General features: G+C 39.0%; 1 protein-coding gene across 3 annotated transcripts in view; it reads right to left on the bottom strand.

Annotated features, from left to right (window-relative positions):
• Positions 1-563: 563 nt before the first annotated feature.
• FREM1 (FRAS1 related extracellular matrix 1) overlaps positions 564-23,893 on the bottom strand; it is a 180,655-nt gene continuing 157,325 nt past the window's right edge. For 2 of the 3 annotated variants that reach the window (XM_005209921.5, XM_059888998.1), the window contains 9 exons: positions 21,840-21,912; positions 16,009-16,158; positions 14,299-14,537; positions 13,570-13,617; positions 13,051-13,215; positions 12,738-12,866; positions 12,181-12,296; positions 6,571-6,656; positions 564-3,449 (listed from right to left, as the gene is read on the bottom strand). In XM_005209921.5, the coding sequence (XP_005209978.1) occupies positions 3,250-3,449; positions 6,571-6,656; positions 12,181-12,296; positions 12,738-12,866; positions 13,051-13,215; positions 13,570-13,617; positions 14,299-14,537; positions 16,009-16,158; positions 21,840-21,912 (1,206 nt within the window). In that variant the 3' untranslated portion in view covers positions 564-3,249. The remainder of the gene's footprint in view (positions 3,450-6,570; positions 6,657-12,180; positions 12,297-12,737; positions 12,867-13,050; positions 13,216-13,569; positions 13,618-14,298; positions 14,538-16,008; positions 16,159-21,839; positions 21,913-23,893) is intronic. The other variant, NM_001192995.2, reaches the window with a different exon arrangement.

Raw genomic sequence — 23,893 nt, 5'->3', positions numbered from 1 at the left:
CAAAATTAATTAGCTAGATTTGAAATCTTTCACTCCTAACCTGATCTGGAGATAGGAAATTTGAAACAGTTGTTATCAATAACACCTTGACCTGATTATAAATTCAGGAAGTTCACACCAATTTCTTAATCAGTTGAGAAATAAAACAAAAGATGGTCTGAGCTCTTTGTATCAGTGTGGCTTTCCCTCCGATTCTGAAAAGGGATAATGCAATCAATGACTTCCACTGTGACTTTCTCCTTGATATATATATATATATTTTTAAAAAGCTCCATGCTTAAAAACAACTATTAGAAATTTATATATACATACCATGATTTTATACTTTCTATCTCATCCACTACATATATCCAGTATCTACAACAGTATCAGGCACTTCACAGTCAATATTTGTTGAATGGATGGTGGATGGATGACTGGATGGATGGATAAATGGATGGAAGCTATAAAATGAAAGGCTGATCCAAATAGTAAGGATGAAAAATACATGTTCAGTTTTTTTCTCCATTTCTTCTTCAATGGGTAAAATAAATATAAAATGTTAAACACTAAAGGAGTAGTAATTCAGAACTAGAAATAGCTTATTTTATTAATTTTGGTATAACAGTAGGTACAGTACAATTAATATGCTGCTTTGTCACAGAAATTAATCAGCACTAGTATATGGTTTAAATTATACAGAACCATACTGTTAAATATGTGCATATTCTTTTTGGCTGTCTTAAAAATAAACCCCAAAAATGTAAATAAATACCACCTGGTTCATTTTTACCACCCCTTGGAAGAAGATGGAATAATTGTCATATGTTTTTGAGTTTATGTTTAGCAGATTTATACTACATATATGTATGTTTTGTTAAAGACCAACAGTCACAAGATTCTGAAGAGCTATACATTATTGAGCTAGGTTAATGCCCTTGGATTATATGGGACTTTTCCTGAGTCAGTATTCAAATCTGGAGAGAAGAACTGGGTGACATTCAAGTCTTTCTTTCTGATTCTGTCTTTCTTAGCTACCTATCAACTCCCATCTCTTCCTACTCAATCCTTCTCTCCACTCTGCCCTTATCTATCATCTCCCTTTCCCATTCTATCATTACCATTACTCCATTTCCTTCCTTCCCACTCCCACCGTAACCTAAAGGATGACAATAATCAATCAAGGTGGAGAGAACCATGATGATCATTTACTACTACTCCCCCACCAGTCAAAGCCCAGTCATGAGAAGGAGATGAAGGTCATGCACCCACATATTGCTTAGCACCCACACTTGCTTGAATTTTTATTTGTACCTTCTTCCAGTTAGTTGGATTTTACCACTTGATTAATGTTTTCATGACCAGGAATGATTTAAACATTCTTCTAGTATTTCTTTCAGTTGCTATAAAAATCAAAGCATTCTCTCTTTGTGCTAACATTTGCAATTACATTTTAATATCACTGACACGGCAGAAATGTATAATAAAACCTACCACGCTGACTAGGTTTACACAGTTGCCATGGTTCTGGATTTCCAGTCAATACAGATCTAGGAATTCCTCATTCCTTGACCATTTACTTTGCGTCCTAGGACACAATCCTTCAGGTAAACAACTCCTTATTTCTTTATTCAGCATCCCATCTTTCAACATTGCAGAGGCCCATGGATCAGAAGGGCCATCAACTAATACAGAAAATGGGTTTACACCTTCTGATTCAACACCAGAAACTGCTTGTGTCATATGGAAGACCTCTATATCAGAGCAATTCAGATTCTACTTGTGATACCTAAGGTAAGGAGCCTCCTGACTCCACACTGATGTTGGAATTTTATAAGAAGTAGAATGTCTAAATCTCATTCCAATCTGTCTTTGTAAATGTTTATTTTAACCAAAATCTTGATAAACAAGTACAAATAAAACACGCTTGTTTTTTATATCCAAAAAATGAGACTGAATTTCTTTAGTCACTTTTAGTTTCTCTCAAGGTATTATTATAATAAAATACACACCAAAACTTCGATCTGCTTGGTAGCTCTGTTTTGATTCTGAAGTGACTCTGGTACTCATAATAGCAAGTTACATGGGACACAACCATATTTTTCAGGGATTATGAAAAGAGGAAAATTGTGAGTAAATGTTTCAGAAATAAATTTCTAATTTCCTGTAATTAAGTTTTGATTTCAGAAGGGAGTTCTTGTAAGGCTGCAACATGCTTTACTGCTACAAAAATGTTTCATTCAGCTGCCATTATAAATTAATAAGGTACCTTTTCATTAGAGGATCAGGTTAACATGGCAATTCTACACATATTAAATATTTAAGGACTCAAAATTATATCAAAATCCTTTCTGAGAATATAGGCTTTCAAGGACTCTGTTTTTAGTACTATTTTTCTTTATTCATCTGCAAAGTTCATTGGGACACTTTTGAGGAAGCCATATTTTTCTTCCATATGTTAACCATCATCCATATATGCTTTTTATTCCAAATGTCCTTGAGAAATGCTACTCAGTGCTACAAGCACGGATGAACAGAGGCTCATGTTGCTTCAAATGTCTCCTGAATCTGTAAAGCTGGGGAAACCCAATTATTCGCTTTAGAATGGCACAACCATCTTACTGGAAAAGGAGCTCTGTCTCGTGGGAAGTGATGGATAGACTTCTGAAGGACAGGTAACCCCTGAATTCTTACCTGAACTACAGCTTTGCAGATGAACTTCCATCTGCCAGATTCTTCCATCTAAAGCCTTCCTTTTTCACCACAGAGAATTCTCCTTTTTATCCACAGCCTCTCAGCTTTCACATTTGAAAGGACTCCAAAGGGACAAAGCAACCCTTTGCAGTTCAACCTTGATTTAATGAACTGGCAGGGTAAGCCTCACTCAGATGGAAGTGGTGGAAGCACCTGCAATATAGATTTCAGAATGTGTTCATTTGAAGTATTGGGGAAAAAAAATCCAAGGACCATGAAATTACTGTTGACTGAAATATGAAGTCTCCAGAATAACCAAATTTATACCACATAATACCTTGAGGATTTATTTCAAAATGTACTGAGATGCAAAAAATTTAACTTTTCCTCTAAGAAACATTCATTTATCAATCTTCCTGGAACTATTGTTTTTCTTTACTAGATAGAATCCTTCAAACACTTTGATAGAAGAAATGTACTTCATCAGTCGTGACACTCTGTTTTCTATTGAGTACTATGCACAAATCCTGGAAATAAATAGATAAAAACATCCCAAGTGGATACTTGTAGGGCCAGTTAGAGTTTCCTGGAGCACACATAACTGTGAGATTTTCCCTTCCTACAGTCCTTTGTGTGCCATTTTCCTGGCCTTTGAACCAAAACACAGTCCTTGCCATGCCTTGAACGTTGCGGGGGCCCTCTCCTCCAGTTGGTGAAGGTCACAGGTTCACCGCCAATCCACTCCCAGTGGCCAGCACGCACTTGGTCATTCAAACCTGACATGAACCAAAGAAGGGTGCCAAATGATTTTTATTACTTTTACAACTGGATGTCATATCAACCCACTGTTCTAAGCTCAGTAATCACATGCAATTGTGAGCCTACATTCTAAAGCGTGGACTGGGACCTGGGAATCCTCTAAGACACCCTGAGACTATGAGGCTTTGGTGTAAGGCCAGGTAGGAATCCAAATCCTAGCTTCACCACTTGCTAGGTGAACATATCTGGGCAGGTTATTTAACCTCTCTGAGTTCTCCAAGTATTAGTTTTCTCATCTCAGAAATGTATATCTAAGTAGAACTAGCTCTATGTTGAGGATTAAATAAGATAATGCACATAAAGCTCATGACATAGAAGTGTTAATAAATGGCACTTATTATTCATACTTCCTACAGGCAGAATACGTGTCACAGGGAAACAGATATACTCCTGTCTATTTATCTTCCTTGTGATTCTTGGGTATCATATTTGAAAGTAGCTTATTAAGTATTATTTTTAGTCTGGAGCTTAAGATTTTTTTAATCTGCTACAGTTCTAATAAAAAGCAGCTTTTCTCAATTTGCCTCTCTACTCCCACTGGCAATTTTTTTTTTTTTAATTACACTTCAATGTTACAAAGCTCTTAAAATTTTTCTTAAGGAAGTATTCCTGGGATGAATTGAGAGAGTAGCATTTGATGTATATATACTGTGCTGTGTTCTGTGCTATGCTTAGCTGCTCAGTCGTGTCCAGCTCTTTGTGATCCTATGGGACTGTAGCCTGCCAGGCTCCTCTGGCCATAGAATTCTCCAGGCAAGAGTACTGGAGTGGGCTGCCATGCCCTCCTGCAGGGGATCGTCCCAACCCAGGGATCAAACCTGGGTCTCCTATATTACAGGTAAATTCTTTACCACTGAGCTATTAGGGAAGCCCCCATATATATACTGCTGCTGCTAAGTCACTTCAGTCGTGTCTTTATTTATCTTGGACTCTGTGCGACCCCATAGACGGCAGCCCACCAGGCTCCCCCGTCCCTGGGATTCTCCAGGCAAGAACACTGGAGTGGGTTGCCATTTCCTTCTCCAATGCAGAAAAGTGAAAAGTAAAAGTGAAGTCGCTCAGTCGCGTCTGACTCTTAGTGACCCCATGGACTGCAGCCCACCAGGCTCGTCCGTCCATGGGATTTTCCAGGCAAGAGTACTGGAGTGGGGTGCCAATACTACCATGTTTAAAATAGCTAGCTAGTGGGGAGCTGCTATAATACAGGGAGCTCAGCCCAATGCTCTGTGATGATCTAGATGGGTAAAATGGGGGTCCCTCAAGAGGGAGGGGATGTATACACACAGCTGATTCATGCTGTTGTACAATAGAAACTAACACAACATTGTAAAGCAATTACACTCCAATTTAAAAATAATAAAAAAAATTTTCCCCTCGTCACTCTCTTTTAGAATAGAGATTAAAATAATAGAATAAGAATAAAAAAAAAGAATCCTGTGCAATAGGATTACCTGGCAGCTCACAAACCAAATTTGACTGTGAAAATGGTCTTTGTTATGCAACATGTAACCTTCTCCCCACTGGTTCTCATTTGATATTTTGGGGTAGAATAAAATGAAGTACTCTTGATTGGGAATGACTTGTCTCCTTCTGGATTGTTTCTGTGAATTACTGATCAGGTGATGCTACGCCCCAAAACTTTGTGGGATTAGAAAGTTGACATCAGTCATTGTGGACATAGAGAAGATTTATCTTCCAGCCTTCACATAATACTCTCAGATGACTTCAGAATTACACACTCACTGAGTATCACAGAGAATTTAAGAAGCCGAGTGGGTTTATTATTATTTCCTTAAATACAGTATCTTGAAGAGATGGTGAGAATATTTACTTGAGTACATCCTGAGAATTCTGTTTCTAAAGTGGCTTGAAAAGATTTGTGACTACTGTTAAAATTGTAGAAAATATTAAAACTTTAGAAAAAAAGGATAAAATTAGGATTAGCTATAATTCTTAACCAGAGATAAAAAAATATTTCTAACTCTTTGGCTTATTTCTTTTTATGTCAATAAAAGAATGCCACTTCATGGCAGATAGATGGGGAAACAGTGGAAACAGTGGCTGATTTATTTTTCTGGGCTCCAAAATCACTGCAGATGGCGATTGCAGCCATGAAATTAAAAGACGATTATTCCTTGGAAGGAATGTTATGACCAATCTAGACAGCATATTAAAAAGCAGAGACATTACTTTGTCAACAAGGTCCGTCTAGTCAAGGCTATGATTTTTCCAGTGGTCATGTATGGATGTGAGAGTTGGACTATAAAGAAAGCTGAGCACCAAAGTATTGATGCTTTTGAACTGTGGTGTTGGAGAAGACTCCTGAGAGTCCCTTGGACTGCAAGGAAATCCAACCAGTCCATCCTAAAGGAGATCAGTCCTGGGTGTTCATTGGAAGGACTGATGTTGAGGCTGAAACTCCAATACTTTGGCCACCGGATGCGAAGAGCTGACTCATTGGAAAAGACCCTGATGCTGGGAAAGATTGAGGCAGGAGGAGAAGGGGATGACAGAGGATGAGATGGTTGAATGGCACCATCGACTCAATGGACATGGGTTTGGGTGGACTCCGGGAGTTGGTGATGGACAGGGAGGCCTGGTGTATTGCGGTTCATGGGGTTGCAAAGAGTCAGACACGACTTAGCAACTGAACTGAACTGATAAGTATATATTATGTGTATATATATCACTTGTTTATATACTTTTTTATTCTAAATTATTTCATGCTTCATATGACTGTAGACTGTGTTTTTCACTTAGCACCTTGCCACAAATGCAGTACATTACATATTTTATATATAATATGCATCCATTGTTGAATGAATCTATAAATATAAGGCATTGTTATATATTTAATATTCTTTCATATGGCTATATTATAATTTATTAAACCATTCCCTACTTACAACTATTTTAAATTTTTTGCCTTTAGAAATAACATTTATGAGTTTCAAAAGATAGACTGTCTAACCATCTAACCATTGCTTATTATCGTAGACAACAATTATTTGACCCATGGAAGGGAGACCTTCTCTTTGTGGTCTTGCCTCCCTCCTCAGGGTAACACAGATTACTTGCCTATCCAAAACGGCTTTCTTCCACTGATGTCCCAAAGCCATCTCATGTGCTGCCTGGAGATGACAGTTACAAGGCTGCCTTGGTAACTACATGCAAACAGAAAAATCAGAGCGTCAGTGACACGGAGTTCAGCATTTCAGCTGATGTGAGATGCATAATGGAAATCAAAGCTAGTTCATCTAGAAAACTGGTATATATGTAGAAAGAACTTTCCAAGATTTTAATACTCATTTTTTTATATTAATGAATATCTGTGGGGGAGGGGGTGCTTGCATCCATGCTAAGTCACAGGGTGGGGTAGATAACAGTAAAGAAGTGATACTGTATTATAATATCTGGGCTTTAAAGCACAAATCCTTTTCAGAAGATCAGCAGCTGTTTACTTATATAGATTAATTACTTAATGTCAAAAAATGACCCCTCTCATGGGAAGTTTATCTCTAAATTGCATAAATTTGGCAATTACCTGGTTAATTTGATTAGTAAAGTAACCCAAGCTACCAGATAAACTTACTGGAGGCCAACATTTTGAGCTTGATGTGTTTAGTCAAATCCCCAAATATATGTGACTCTTTTTCATCCTGCTCAGGGAAAGGAGGTCAGCCTCACTGGCAAACCTTTGTATGTTATGAAGAAATTAAAGCACCTGTTCTTACAAATACATATAAATGTTTTCTCCAAAATATAGTTGTATTTTTTATGTTTAAAGTTTACAGCGTAGCGCCTTGACTTACATAAACTGTGAAATTTGATTACCACAGTAAGTTTAGTTAGTACCCATTTCATATAGTTACCAAAAAAAAAACAAAAAACAAAAAATGTTTTTTCCTTATGATGAGAATTCTTAGAATTTACTCTTAACACCTTTCACATCTATCACACAATAATCCTGTTACACATCACAGCCATATTCTTTATCTTATAACTGGCAGTTTATATCTTTTGATTACCTTCATCCAACTCTCCCACCCCAAATTCCTCACTTCTTAAAACCACAAACTTGATTCATCTGTTGATGGACACTTACATTGCTTCCATGTCTTCACTTTGTAAAAAAAAAATACTGTTATAAACATGGGTGCAGATACCTTTTCACCTTTTCAACAGAGTACTGTCGTTTCCTTTAGACATATTCCCAGAAGCGGAATTGCTGGATCATACTGTAATTCTATTTTTAACTTTTGAGGGGCCTCAATATTCTTCCATGGTGGCTGTACCATTTTACAATCCTACCAACAATAAGGGATTCCTTCTCTCCACATCCTTGCCAGCAATTGTTATATCTTGTCTTTTTCGTGACAGACACTAACAGGCGTAAGAATTCTTTATGAGTTATTTTTGCAGCTAGCTAAGTCATTCCTATAAGCAATATTTGATCCCAATTCTCCAACAGTGTTCATTTAAAACTCTAAAATACTCTAAGCAAAAAGCCAATAGATATATTCTTTTTCTTTTCTTTTTTGATACAAAAAGTTTCAACAACAAAAAAGGGGAAAAAATCACCACACGCTTCTTGCCTAGTTAATATCTATTGATGTTTTAAAAGTCAAGAACCATGATTAGTAATACATACTTGTCACAAGTTTATGTTGCTGAACTGAATTTTTTTTTCATTTTACCTACAACTATCCAAGCTTTAGATTCATTTCTGAATGCTTTTCCAGATCATGTATGGTGAACATAATTTAATCTATCTCTTAATGATATTTTTCCTACTAATACCGTCCTTTCGTATGGTATAATGCAGTGATGACTCCTAGGCCTTCTGAGATATGTAGGCACTTTTCTACTTCTCTGAATGTCCTCATGGTGCTGGATTCAGGTCATGTGACTTGGTTCCGACGTTTCTATTTACTGTGGCTTCTGTCTGACAGTTACAACAGACATGATAGCCAGTTCTCTTCCCTCTCCCTCAGATCCAATATGGCAATTCTGATGTGCTGAGGGTTTAAAACACAGAATATAAAATGTGTATTAAAAATAGCCCAAGGGAGGGTTCGAGGGGCTGTTTCAATTAATGTGACATATTAGAGTGTGGGAGACCTGGGTTCTACTTCCTGCTCTGTCCCCAATTTCCTTATGGATGTAACTTCAGCCTCAGAGTCTTTATCAGGAAGGAATAGATTTTATTCAAGGACATTTAACACCTACTTCTGCTTTAAGATCCTTGAAACTATCTTTAAAATAAGACTTGGCAAAATCCATTTTAGCTGCTCAAGTGTAAGTTTGATTTCTTTATTGATGCTCTGAGAAGAGCAAGAGCAAGAGGAGAAGAGAGCTATGTTTAGAATAGGTAAAATGTTAGGCCACAGTTATTTACAAAAATAAATATTTAGGCATTTTCATTTTATAAAAATGCCTATCATTTCCTTTTGTTCCCATATATATACAAATAAAAGAGAGAAAATTAACCATATAGATACAGATATACTATAGAGATATAAAAGTAAAATATAGAGAAACATACAAATAAAAATCTTTTGACATCTTTGAAATCTGAAGACATTCAAAGTGTAGAATTAAAAACATAACCCTGAATTTTTCCAGTTTTAGAAGTAAACATCTACTTCATTAGAACTTTTTGATTAAATATAGATATATTTTAGACCAACTCTTTAAGGACAGGTCAGCAGGGGTTCCAGACACTCCTGTGGGAAACCAAAATGGTTTCAGAGATAATGATCTATAATAATAGAATTACCAAATGTACAGTGACTGCCTAAGGAAGTGAGCAGATGAGATTATGATATGCAAATTCAAGAAATACCTAATCTCGGAGTCTGGTTCCTCTGGGCTAAAAAAATAATAAAACACCAATGGGGAGTAAAGGAGAAAGGAGATAAAGATTGAGTTGAGTTAGCAATCTGATTAGGGGCAAAGGATAAAGTAAAATTTGCTGTGCTTCTTGAAACATGCATGCTGTGAATGACCATCTGTAAAGGACCATCAGGTAGCAAGAGAGCCTGAGGAAATATAAATCAGAATTGAAAAATGGTCCCTGAGATCTAAAAAACACACTAGATATGTATTAATTCTAATTATAGACTCTAAAACCATCTCCTAAACAGTATTCATGAGAAAGTAAACAGCCAAGTTATAACATGTTGCAACTATTAATTTTATATCATAGAAAGAATTGATAATTCCCAGGGGAATATTCATTGTTCAGGGCAAAGAGGTTAGAGAAGAAGAGGATCAAATGAACCTGAAAAGTAATGGGTGAAGGGAAGCAGAGGCCCATAGAATGAATGAAAACATGTTGAATGATAGAGGAGGTCTTGGGGTTCAGAGGAAAATTATACTAAGGAGGTAGGCTTGCCATTCAAAAATGTTCCTTTTAAAGTGACTGATCCAAATCTTTTAGTTTGTTTTTAACCTACTGCTAGATATTTTCTGAAATGCCTCTATTTTTAACTGTTCTTAGGATAATCATTTTTCTTGTCCTTTTGAAATAAAATGCATATTGAAGCATCATACAAAAGTCATCAGGTCAAATATTTATACCTATTCTTCACTTAAAATTAGAAAATTTGAAGCATTTTTATGATATTTTAAAAATCTCATAGCAAATATTTTTTCTTTACCTCTTATACACCTTGGAATACCATCAGAAGTGGTATTTGATAGATACCTTAATTTCTGGAGCAATATGGTACATACATAACATACACTTCAAAATAGTTTATATTACTGATAGATAATGAGTCACTTTCTAAAATATGATGGAAAATCTCCAGTTGCCCCCTAAAAACTTTCTCTTGTTCTGAAAATTTTTTCAGTTGTACATCTTAAAAAAGGTCTCAGTACAATAGTCTAAAGCAATTCCCTGAAACCAGTTTACAAAATTAATTTCACAAAGATATGAAAAAATTAATTCTGAAACTGCTTATTACATAATGTTTGATTTGCTAAATATGGTCGCCAATCCCCCTAAATTAATAGGGGAGATAGAAAATTTCCATCACTCTTATACTAGATTTTATAATAGTTTACTGCAGAACAAAATACCTATGTATGTATTTCTTAATATCATTATTCTGTGATTATGATCTTCCAGATTTTTGGTGTCAAAAAACATTTGTTATGAAACCATGGCAATTTAAGGTAATCTTATTGATGTCATCATTTTGCTAACCCTGCATTAGTCTCCTGATATATTTTTTATTTTATTGATCCATCTAATTGCCCAAATCTGTTATATTTCTGTACACTAACAACAAAATATCAGAAAGAGAATTTGAGGCAATAATCTCATTTACTAGTGCATCAGAAAGAATGAAATACCTAGGGATACCTAATGAAGCAAAAGACCTGTACTTAGAAAACTATAAGGTGTTGAAAGAAACTGAAGATGACAAACAGGTAGAAAGATATACTGTGTTCTTAGGTCGGAAGAATCAATATTGTTAAAATGACCATACTACCCAAGGCAATCTACAGATTCAGTGCAACCTCTATCAAATTACCAGTGGCATCTTTCATAGAACTGGAACCAAAAAAAATTAAATATGTATGGAGACACAAAAACTCCAAGTACCCAAAACAATCCTGAGAAAGAAGACTGGAGTTTGAGGAATGATACACCCTAACTTCAGACTATAATATAAAGCTACAGAAATCAAGAGTATGGTACTGGCACAAAAACAGATACATAGATCAATGCAACAGGATAGAATACCCAGAAATAAACCCACACACTTATGGTCAATTAAATCTATGACAAATGAGACAACAATATACAATGGAGAAAAGATAGTCTCTTCAATAAAGAAAACATACACACAATAGAATATTACTCAGCCATACAGAGGAATGAAATAATGCCAATTGTCACAACATGGATGGACCTAGAGATTATCATACTGAGTGAAGTAAGCCAAGGAAAGACACTTATATATGGAATTTAAAAAATAATACAAATGAACTTATTTATAAAACAGAAATAGAGTCACAGACACAGAAAACAAACTCATGGTTATCAAAGCATCAAAGGGAGAGGGATAAATCAGCAATTTTGGAGTAGCATTAGTATCTATTAAAACCATAATAAAACATCCACTTACACCCACTAGAATGGCTAAAATCACAGAGACTGACGATGTTGCAGAGTAAATGGATAAATTTTGTCAATATTTGACCACAAGTTATCTTTCATTGAGTGTTCTGTTATCTAATTGCACTTTGTCCAACCTGTCTGGCTTCATAACCATCAGTGCCTCTTATATTGTTATAGGCTTGGTGCTATGAGATCTTTCATTGTTATATATTTCCAAATCAGTGGGCTGGGATTCCTATTTAATTAATAAATGATAGACTCTGCCATGCTGCTGACTGAGACAATCTCCTGACTTTCTTCAAAAGTTTGAGATGGAGAGGCTAAAAAATAAAACTGTGACATAGACACAGTTTATCATAAAAGAGCTATGAAACATCATTAAGGTCAGCCCAAATCTGTTCTGAACTACAGAACTCCCTCCAAGCTCCTAAAACAAAGCCAGGTAGATGTTAGACACTCAACACTTGAATGAATGAAGAAACACTAGAGTTCCATGAGGAAAACAGAAACATTAACAAAGAAGCATCAGCCAAATGAGAAATGGGGCTTCTTACTGTTCCCTGCAAGCTTGGGCAGCTGTAGTCCACGTGCCTTTCTGCTCTGTGATCAAGGAGTGGCAGTAGCCTGAATGATGGTGCCACCCAGCTGGGCAGGATTTATCTTCCACCTCCTGAAAAATAGTTGTCCATGCTCACATCATAATGGTCTTTACAACCTAGAGTCTATTCTCAACATAGAGAATCCTGTGAGTCCTCTAACGAAAATAATTTTGTCACTAGAAAGGAGGTCAGCCCTAATCCCCATTCTCCACTTTGAGAAACACAATGGCTTCTTATGGGACACGGTAAAGTCAGCCATGTTTTAGTTTTACACCTTTTAACATTATAATAATTGAATAAAATAAGTAAGCCTCTTTTTAAATTGTAGTGCTTAACTACTGTGTTTTGTGATTTTTAAAGCATCAACTGGCCATCTTTTCCTCTTCCCCCCTCAAAGCATAACACAGTAGGCAGAGGAAACAGCAGTGGACAGGGCGCCTCCTCTCCCTCTCCTGGCTTATGATGGGACTTGCTACAAGTAAAGGGATGTGGCTGCTCGGCCTGTGTCCCACCTTGGTGTGGGGGCTCCAGGATCTCCAGGCAATTCCATCGCACTTGTACAGTTTTTGGAGGCTTTCTTCAAAGTGGAAGAGTCCCTTTAATTCCGGTGTGCAGTTCTTTGGGAATGAGGGCAACGGGTCCTATGGGAAGGAAAGGTAATTTAGATCTGACACCCTGTAAACCGATCACACTGTTACCTCTTTTAGGTCATCATTTGCTGAATAGTGTTTTAACTGAGAAAACTATCCCCAAACTTGAAGGCTGTTTTTCAGCTCAGGAAACAGCTTATTGTAAGGAGAGTAGGAAGTGAAGAGATTTTCATACCTGTCTGGGGAAGTGTGAGCCGGTTGTGGATTCCTCCTTATCGGCTTGAGGCGGTTCTGCCACTTTGGTTGTCTTTTGGGGCTCACTAATAAAGGATACATTGGCCTTCCTTCTGCGAGCTGGGGAGCCGTCATCTTCCAGTTTCAGGGAAATCACCCCATGATACTTGAGGAAATCAGCAAACAACAGTGAAGACAAAACAAACAACAAGACAGAAAACAAAAACATTTGTTGTAAAAACAGGCAATCCAAACACTGGATCAAGATAAAGAGATAAAAGGATGTTTTCCTGACCACCCAAGCCTCTAAACAAAATTCAAACAGGATTGTAAGGAAAATATATAAATATAATAGTTATGAAAGGTAGTTTCACTAGATATTTTGCATCCATAAAATACAAAAAATTTAGCAATCCTCTCAGACTCAGACAGAGGAGCCTGGCAGGCCTGGGGGTTGCAAAGAATTGGACATGACTGAGGGACTGATCACATGCATTGCTTACACAGTATATACGCTTACGTTATAGATGATGTCTGTTCTATTTTTATAAACAGAGGATGGAGGAACCTGAAATCAACAGAGGAAATAAACAGGAACAAAATTGGCTTGAATAATAATTCATAATAGGGCAAAACCCTTCCAATAAGATTTTTTAGTAACTAAAAATTTCTAAACATATTTTTAAAAGAGTTTCCAAGCCCAAATAATGGGAATTTTTAAAAAGTCACTGGACTAATCACAACTTATCAGTGTTGACTCATCTATTCTTCGTCCCAGTTAGAAAAGACATCCTTGTTTTTTTGGTACATCTATAGTGCACAGAGGTCCAAGAAACACCACACACACACACACACACACACACACACACACTTACTCATGAGTGTATGCCTGGTGAGAATGCTATGCTAGTAAATTCAAAGCCATGGTTTCTACACCCAAATAATCTCATTCTTTTTCAGGACCACGAGTCATTCCCTATCTGTCTTGATCACAAAAGGAACCAAAGCAGAAATCATAGCGATGAGTCAGAATATCTATCACTTCAGCCAGTACAATTAATGAACTATGCTGATGTTTGTATGTAAAAGCCACTTCACGATGGTCCAAGGAACCATGAGAATGTCTATGGCCCCCATTCACTGTAAGAAGCAAAACAGCTTCCTCAGCATTCCAGATTACTTACTAAGATCCTTTGATCCCTTTCATATGCACTCCACACATCAAAACCCAGGAGGTCCCCATCCTTACTGTTTTGCCATCCCCTCGGGTCCTAAGCTTCACTGGAGAAAGATCTTCAGAACCAAAGTCCCGCAGGGCGTCACCCCTGGTGACCGCTAGCTGCTTGGAAGTTGGAAGGGGTCTTCTTTCCAGATGAAAGGAATCAGAAGTGGTGGGTGAGGAAGCCCCTGGGGAGAGCAGGTGCCAAATGCCCTTCTCCCATGCACTGGGCATGTTTGAATTGAAGGCATTTGAAGGATGGCACTGCCCTGGTGGCACACAAAACGGCAGGTCAGTCCATTTTACACAAACAGATAAGTGATCACATCGACGAAGCTTGTCATTAAATTCAGATGGATGATTTTCCCACCAGATGTTGTCTTGCTGCCATTTGCCAGAAACCCCTTTTCTCTTCATCAGTTTCCATACAGGAAAGCTATGCCCTTCTGCACATCTACAGCGTGATTATGAGTCATGAAATTCATTCATAAGCCACAGATGAAAATCACTGTGGTGACTTTATAATCATCCCATCTACTTGGGAAATAGACTGCCTTCATTTCATATCAACAGAACTCCTCCGTGTCATTGGGTTTATTCCCTGATCAAGTATCATTCCACAAACACTTTTACTTGTTCACCCTCTCCCCAGTCTCCATAGGTAGAAACTGGAATTGTTGGAAGATGTTAGTGAAATCAGATAACAGTTATTCAGATGAGACTTCAACTGTTAGAGCAAAGACTCAGTCAATCTTAATGGCTCTCCTTTGATTAAAAATATTGCCAGTTAGTATGAAAAAAGTCTAAACCCAGAAGCACGTTTGGATACCTTATACTTCATCTGTCAAGTGTGTACTTCATCTATGTATGTACTTACTGTGACCAGAAAAGTCTACTGGAAAAAAAAAAAAGACTTTGGTGAGGCAAGGTGGTGTGAAGAGATGTGGAAATATGAGTATGGTAAAGGAAAGAGGAAAGTGTCTATATTTATTATAGAATGAGAAAGAGAAGTGGAGATAACTAAGCAAAGAAAAATATATGGCCCATAGGGCATGACCGGTGTAAAAACTGGAGTGTAAGACTAAGCATTGTAACTGGACACTTGTCAAATGCTAAAAAGACGAATAAGTAGAGGGTATTTGGCAGGAAAAAGTCAGCATACCAAGGACTTTGGCTGATCTTTATTTAGTTCACAGGTTGTTCTTTCGCATATACCATCCAGGACCTGTTTGGCTCTGCAACCCAAGGTTATTCATTAATATTCTCCAGCTGCTCCTGAATCCCCACGCCAGCTGCACCTTTCACATCTATTTTCCTCCCATTCCTTCCTCCCTCAGAATTTTCGTGGTCACACTACAGCGAGGGCTCAGATTTTAGGCATTAAGAGCTCTCTTCCACAGAGGAAGGTAATTACAGCCCTACAAACTCGGGGCAGGGAAATAATTGTCGATAGATTCTCACCAACATTGTTTCCCCCTTGGTGAGAACAACAAACGGGTAGGGGAAAAAAAACAATGAGGCACTGACTTGTTGCTTTTCTCAAACGATCGTTCTTAGCAGGAGGAAAGCCACATGAAGCAGAAAGCAGAATAAAGGGCCTACATCATGACTGAGGTTGCTTTCTTGACAAGAAATGAAGCATTTTGATTTGAAAGCGTTATCCAGCACGCTGGCTGTTGAAAGTAAGCAGCTACAGTGCCAAGACTCCTCGTGATTTCAAGATGAGGATCAAAAGAATACCTCCTTTTGAGTCCAAAATTTTCACTGCAGTTTTTGTCTTTGTGCCAAGAACCGCATTCACGGGGGAGTTCAGAATTACTTCAAAGACCTCATCATCTTCCTCTAATCCGTCATAGGTAATTGCTATATTCCACATCTTAGTTGACATTCCTACAAGAAGTAAACATTTTAATTACTCTTTAATTGCTATTTCAATCAACTAGGTGTCAGCGAAATATATTAATTAACATGTCTGCAGCCAGACTGCAGTAGCCTGAGTGAGCCATTGTACAGCAACCAACTTGCTGAAGTCGTGCTGTTCTCCCAAATAATATTAAAAGACCACATTAGTTCCTGGACAATGATGATTCCGTTTAAATGCAAACACTGTAACAAAAAAAAGCAAGCTGCATTAGGGAAGGGATGAACAAAAAATGGTGAGCTGTTGAGACCCCAAGACTTTTTTTTTCTTTGAGAATTTTTTCCTGACCTGCCCCTTCTCATCTTAAGAATAAACAAGTACTGCAATCTTAAAATCTTAATAGTTTGAAAAATCTTAAGATGTTGATGCAGTCAGAAGTGATTATTGGATGGTACTCCACGCTATTCATGGAACCCTTGAAATGATTGATTTCTAACGACAGCTGCTTCCATCGGCTGCCCTACTTCCTGAGATACTTGTAGCCCACAAACGCTTTTTCTGATGATGTAATACTCCAGAGTTTGATATCCTCCTGTGGAGAATTTATAGGCTGAGGGGTTCTAGAAATAGATGGAGCCAAATTTTTTTCTCTCTCTCTTTCTGTCTGCCTCTGTTCATGGAGTTACAGTCAAGCTTGGATCACAGTAACTTTGCGAACTTAATACAAAACAGTTTTGATGTTACAAATGTATCTCCAGCCATCCTGTCACCACTCAGATGGGATGCAAAGCAACCCCGGAAACACATAATTAATGTTGGAAGAAACTTCAGAGATTGTCGAATCTTGACCATTTTCCATGACATGAATAGCCGGACATCCACCCCAAGGATTTATTTAGAAGAAAAAGAGTTGGCAGGAAGAAAAGAAAGTATTGTTTAGTGGAAAAAGATGGCTCAATTTTAAGGGGGAAAAATAAACTTATGGTGTAAGATTCAAGAGCTAAGTTTTGAAACTTTATTCTGGATCATTTACTCATCAGCTATTCAAGTGCTTGTATTTCTATGTGCTATGTCTTTCAGTTGTGTCCGACTCTTTGCGAACCCCTGGACTGTAGCCTGCCAGGCTCCTCTGTCCATGGGATTCTCCAGGCAAGAATACTGGAGTGGATTGTCATGCCCTCCTCCAGGGGATCTTCCTGACCCAAGGATCAAACCAGCATCTCCTGCATTGGCACACCCATGAACTCATCTACATAAATAGTTAAACATGTTTTTTCTAGCATTCTCATCTAAAAATCTGAATTCTTTTCTCATTGTTTTCATCTGCCAACAGATACAGAACAGACAATAAATACTACACGTATGTGGGCTCCAGAGTTGGAAAGACCAGGAGGGTGGAATGGGAAAACAACATGAGCAAAGTCAGAGAGCAAAGCAGAGGCCTTAATCAGGAGGGCTGAGCAGAATAGCTGGCTGGAGTAGAGGAGTCTTGCCAGGGAAGAGAGGTGAAAAGGCAGCACTGACATCTTGTAGCCAGACTGCAGACAGCCCTGGACCCGAGGTGGTCAGATTCAGACTTTAAACCACAGGCAACAAGGAAGGCTCTTGAAAATGGGTGTCTTAGAAAACTGAAACTGAAAAGTGTTACGTGGGAAGATTTAGGGGCCCAGGCAGGCGAGCAAAGAAGCTAGAAGTTGGGAGTCCACATAGGTCGCTGTTGTAATAAACTGGCATGAAGAGAAAAGACTTGACGATGAAGAAAGCATATGAATACTAGGACTTTTAATAATTAGAGAGCTGTTTTGACTCTCAAAGCCCATAAAGTTAAGCAGTGGTCAAATAAAAATCCAATACAAAAAAGTTTTTTTCCAAGTCTCAACCATTTGCCCTCTTATTTTAAGAATTTTTTTTAAAATTATAGTAGCCCCATCCTCCCACCTTTAAAGAAAACCCCTTAAAGTTTTTTTTTTAAACCTTTATGGAGTAGAAGCATATAATTAGAGAAAAGCTATTCAAAGTTTCATTGAAGTGCTTTTGATTTGTTTGCCTGCATTTCAACTCTGTTTCTATGTCTACCAGGTGTGCACATAGGAACTACTTTTTTTTGGTTAATGAGGTTAGAAATAAGAATTTTCTTAGTCTTTCTTTTTCCTTCCTCTCCCACCTTCAAGGTGCAAAGTATTTGTGAAAGCACAGTGATTATAAACAATTTCAGAAGGCTTGAACTGGCCCCCTGTTCCCATAAACAAAAGGTGCTGAAGAGGAAAGAGAAGTGTCAGGTTATGCAGACAGAGCCCACTTTACAGAGTGAGTTAATTCCTGGATATTTTCCTGTAAAACAGATTTCACTATTGAAAGACATTTTCTCAATGTTTTTTTTTTGCAAATGCCACATGAGAGAGCTGTTCCTTTGGAAAACATTTTGACTCTTAGGCACAGTGAAGTCTCAATTAAGAATGCAGCAAAGCCTTCAAGAACACCTATTTTAAAGGAAAACAATCATTTTCTTAAGAATATTTGCACTTTGACTCAAGATTAGACGCAATCACAGGATGCCAAGTAGTCAGGGTTTGTTTTCGATATGGCGCAAAACCGCAAGGTGAGTATAGATCACTAGGGCTTTAAAAAGTCCCTCATTTTCTCTTCAGCTTCCTCCAAGAGCTCGCCACCCTTAAAATATTCACTCTGATTTCTCAATCTCTGTTTCTTCCCCAATCATAGAAACTGCTGCTTTTAAAGAAATGAACAGATTACTTTGGGTAAAAGGGGTGGGAATGGGGATGAAGACATCAGATCTGAAAGAGGTAAGGATTAACAACATGGGAGTAAGTAAGTATTTGCAGGATCAGTGGACAGGGGGAAATGTAACATTTTCTAAAGGAAGATATCAGTTTATGAAAGTTTCTGGCTAATGAGCTCCAAAACAATGAGCAGCCAAGTGCTGTTTCATTTATAAACTGTATTTACTTATTTTCTTCAAATGTTTAAATAATCTCTAAACTTCTAACTATTTAGAGCCTCCAGAGGTCTTTAGTATCTACTCAAAACAGCATGCAAACTCTTCCAGAAAAATGGGTATTTCTCTTACCCGGAGGAACCTGCAAGGGGACTGCTCAAAATCCACCCAAAGCCCAAATCACTCCTGATCTTGTCACAAACAGACCTCGAGTAATAAAGATGACAAACAACAAAGACTCTTGCCTCTCAAAAAGTGGAAAGACCGAACCTGCCTTAATCTGAGTACATACAAGTCACAATGCAAATGTATCACGTCCTTTCGCCTTGAGGTTTATCAGAACCAGTGCCTGTGGCAACTCAAGGGTAAACTTCAATACGTAATAGGAATAGTTCTTCTCACCAAGGGTGGTCAGGCTGAGGAACACACTGAGGCAAATCAGAAACTTAAGCATCATAGGAAGGAGGTCAATAGCAATATTGGGGTTGTTGTTGTTCAGTCGCCCAGTCGTGTCTGACCCTTTGCGACCTCATGGACTGCAGCATGCCAGGCCTCCCTGTCCCCCACCTTCTCCCAGAGTTTGCCCAAGTTCATGTCCATTGTATCAGTGATGCCAACCAGCCATCTCATCCTCTGACACCTTTTTCTCCTGCCCTCAATCCTTTCCAGCATCAGAGATTGCTGCATGTGAAATGTGAGGCTCTTTTTTAATAGGTTGTGTCACTCAGAAATTGCTACATTGGAGTCCTAAACTTATTTGGAAATAAAGGCATTACAGATGCAATTCACATGTAGTCATACTAGAGTGGAGTGGACTCCTAATCTATTATGACTAGTGTTGTTATGAAAAGTGGGAATCTGGACACAGACACACACAAGAACACCCGATTGAGACAAAGGCAGAGATCGGGTGATACAGCAGAAGCCAAGAAAGCCCAGGGATTCCAGCAGAGCATCAGATCATGGAAATGAGGATAGAGCAGACTCCCTCTCAGCCCTCAGAAGGAATCAACCCTGCCCACATCATGATCTTGAATTTCTAGCCTCCAGAACTGTAAGAAAACAAATTCCTGTTTTTAAGCTACCAGGTTTGTGATACTTTGTTAAGACAGCCCCAGCAAGCAAATATAGTCACCTAACATCATACAACTTGCAGCCATGTCCGACTCTTTGTGATCCCATGGATTGTAGCCCGCCAGGCTCCTCTGTCAGTGGAATTCTCCAGGCAAGAATACTGGAGGGGGCGGCCATAACCCTTCTCCAGGGAATCTTTCCAACATCAGAATTAAACCCGGTTCTTCCACACTGCAGGCAGATTCTTTACTGACTGAGCCACCAGGGAAGCCTGAACTGCAGAAAGGCATTCTTTTCTATGTTTAATAGTAAGTTATCAGTTTTGGAGTGGCGGTGGTATTCAGGCAATTTTGTTTTGCCTTTGCCAAAACGTCATGGGTCAGTGGCAGACAATGGCAAAAGTTTTGATCAGGTGGCCGACTCTCAGAGTACAGAACACATCCTCTGCAGAAGAGCGCAAAGGTTCAAGCCCTGGCTGCCTCTCACAGCCTTTCCATTCACCCCCGGGCAGGTGATCGAGGTCTATCCCACACAGACGGTAAGAGAGAGAACCATGCAGTACAGTGAGGGAGAGCTACCAGCCCCCATCTTTAGCAGCCAGGGAAAGGGGGCATGGCTTCTACCTTGGTGCTCCCGCCAGGCACAGTTGCCAAAAGTATGTCTTTTGGGCTAAATCCCCTTCTTCTGCTGCTATCTCCTCTAAGAAGTCTTCCAGGATTTTCCTCAGCCAGAACAGTGGCTCATCCTTGGGGTCTCAATGCAGTCTATCAATGAGTTGTTCTCATGTCTGTATTTCCCAAAGGTTAGAACATCTGTGGGGGCTTCCCTGGTAGCTCAGCTGGTAAAGAATCCATCTGCTATGCAGGAGACCCCAGTTCAATTTCTGGGTAGGGAAGTTCCCCTGCTACCCACTCCAGTATTCTCAGGCTTCCCTGAGGAGGCTCAGATGGTAAAGAATCCACCTGCAATGCAGGAGACATGGGTTTAATCCTTGGGTTAGGAAGATCCCCTGAAGAGGGGAATGGCTACCCACTCCAGAATTCTTGCCTGGACAATCTCCATGGACAGAGGAGCCTGGCGGGTTACAGTCCACGGGATCACAAACAGTCAGACATGACTGAGCAACAAAACACAGCACAGCATAGAACATCTACAAGAGTAGGCTCCATGCTTTTATACTCACTTTGCACCAAGCAAAATTCTTCCAAAGGCCTAAAGCAAAATAGGTGCTATCTAATTAAATAATAGTTTTCCCTGAAAGCTGCTCGTATCAAGCTATTCCAAGGCAGATAATTTAGAAATGCCCTTTAGGAATCCACATGACTATAACATTCTGAAATTTTCCATCAAAATATGAGGCAATTACATTATTTCGGCTTTGTGTCAGACCTTTAAATCATGTTTTTAAATGGCCTTTCTTCTGGATTTTTGGATGTTTGCTTTAATATTTTAAACATTTTATTTGTTATGATCTTTCATCTCATTTAAAATAAATATCCACTAGTAATAAAATAAAATACAAAGCACAAAACCTCAAAGCCAAACTGATCTCTCTGGAAGCGAGGTAATACTGTTCCTTGAGGAGTTCTAGTTGGCTGAAGTTGCATAATAGTCTGTCTTTTCCACAGTCTCTAGACTGTCTTACAAAAACATGAAACAAACTGTAGACACACAGCGTACCTGGGTCAAACTGCACCAGCTTAGATGGAGTCATGGTGAAATCCTTTCCAACTGTAGCTGACACTTGGTTGACCTCAAGAGGGAAAAAAGAGAAGACATTCTTTTAACAAAAATATGCTGTGATAGAGAAATGCTGAGTCTAATCTCATACTAGACTAACTCATGTTCTTAAATCTGTTCCTAACATAAACTATCTTTTATTATAATACATCATTTTGGATCCATCTTCCTTAAAGTTACCTTTTTCCCTAGACTAATATCAATGGAAGGACACATAAAACTTTTTATTTTTTGGCTTCTCCTTTATAAATAATTCAGTTGTTGGAGAAAGTAATGTGAATTTTAAACAATATTTTTCTCTTTGCTACAGATACCATTTTATTCCATAGCCTTCCCTCTACCCCAACATGGTCCTAAAATCACGCCTTGGAGGAAAGGAAGGGGACAGAGGAGAGAAGAAAAAGTGGGCTCTCCTGACAAATAGAAGGCTGCTCTGTCAATCAGTTGGAGGGATCCCGCAAGCTCAGAGCGCAGCCTTCGGACCAAATGAATGAAAACAAGTCCGGTCCATTCTCCTGTCTGGAGGAAGCCATTCCCCTTCACAGACAGGAATGAGCGCTCTGTGGGGATGACGGACCTGGGGAACAGCCACACAGAGGCCACCAAACCCTGAACTCAGGGCTTTAGGAGTTCCTTCAAGTAAGTTGTTAAAAAAAAATTGCTCTAATCTAAAGAGACTACTGGCTGCTCCCCTGTTCCCCTTTCCTGGGGCTGAAGGACAGAGACGATTTAAGGACTCTGACATCGTGCCCTTAACTTCCCCCAAGGAGCCTAAATACATGTGAAGAACACATATTTAGTTTGAAACATGGTTGAAAAGAGTTCGAAAAAGAGGCTTCAGCTGGTTTGAAAAAGAGGTCATTGAATGAGATGTTTGGGAAAGTGGGTTACTCATTCCTTCACTTTCTTACAAGGGACGAAGGGCACAATTCAAAATGCACAAATTGCTATTTCTTTGGTCTCAGATGTGATCTCCATTTCTACCAAAGCCCCTAACATCTGCCAGTGGTCTGCAGTGGAAATGCTTTGCTCAAGAAGAGTACTGCCGGGTGAATAAAGATGCACATGTAGAGACCCAACATGTGGACACAGTGCGGGGAGGAGAGGGTGGGACGAACTGGGAGAGTAGCTTTGACATATATACACTACCACTGTAAACCAGCTAGATATAGTGATACATGGACATATATACACTAACGTGTGTAAAATAGATAGCTACCACGTGTGAAACAGACAGCTGCTATATAGCATACAATGCTCAACTTGCTGCTGCTATGACCTAGATGAGTGGGCTGCAGGTGGGAGGGAGGAAGGCTTATGAGGGAGGGGATATATGTATACATAGAGTTTATTCACTTTGTTATACAGCAGAAACTAATGCAACATTGTAAAACAATTATACTCCAATAAAAAAAAAAAAAAGAAGAGCACTGCCTCCTAAGCCCCTATTTGCCCTTTCTCTATGATGCCAAGGCTCCTCCCGAACAACCTTTCCCTGTGGAAAGGCAGCCCATTGTACACCTGTACCCACCATATGCTGGGAGTTACACTTCCCCGTGTGGTTCTTGCACGTGCAATTACCTAGTATTTACCACCACTGAGTTCACAGAATCCTACGTGGGAAAAGAAATGGGCTAAGGTGAAGTGGTTGCAGCAGCCAGTCAGGTGCAGGTTGGTGATTCAAACCAAGGCAACAACAGAGGGTAGAAGCACTTTCTTAAGCAGCCAATCAGCTCTGGTCTAAAGTGGCAGGCTGTGCTGTGGGCAGAGTGGTCCCTGAAAGACTCAGGCTGTTTGAGAAAGGCCTGCAGACACAGCTGGCAGCTTTACTGTGCGTGCTCAGCTTCAGCAGACAAAAGATTCCCTGTCACACCAGGTCTTTTCTTCCTGCCTGGCAAGGTGAACAGTTCTGTGGCCCAAAACTCCAGCCTAGAGCATATGGTGCTTTCTCTGGAGGCCCAGAGTATTAGGAAACCACCACGCAGTCTTTCTTT

This window comes from Bos taurus, chromosome 8, assembly GCF_002263795.3.
Source record: "Bos taurus isolate L1 Dominette 01449 registration number 42190680 breed Hereford chromosome 8, ARS-UCD2.0, whole genome shotgun sequence".
Lineage (NCBI taxonomy): Eukaryota > Metazoa > Chordata > Mammalia > Artiodactyla > Bovidae > Bos > Bos taurus.
The sequence above is the reverse complement of the archived record's forward strand: the minus strand, read 5'-3'. Positions and strand labels throughout refer to the sequence as shown.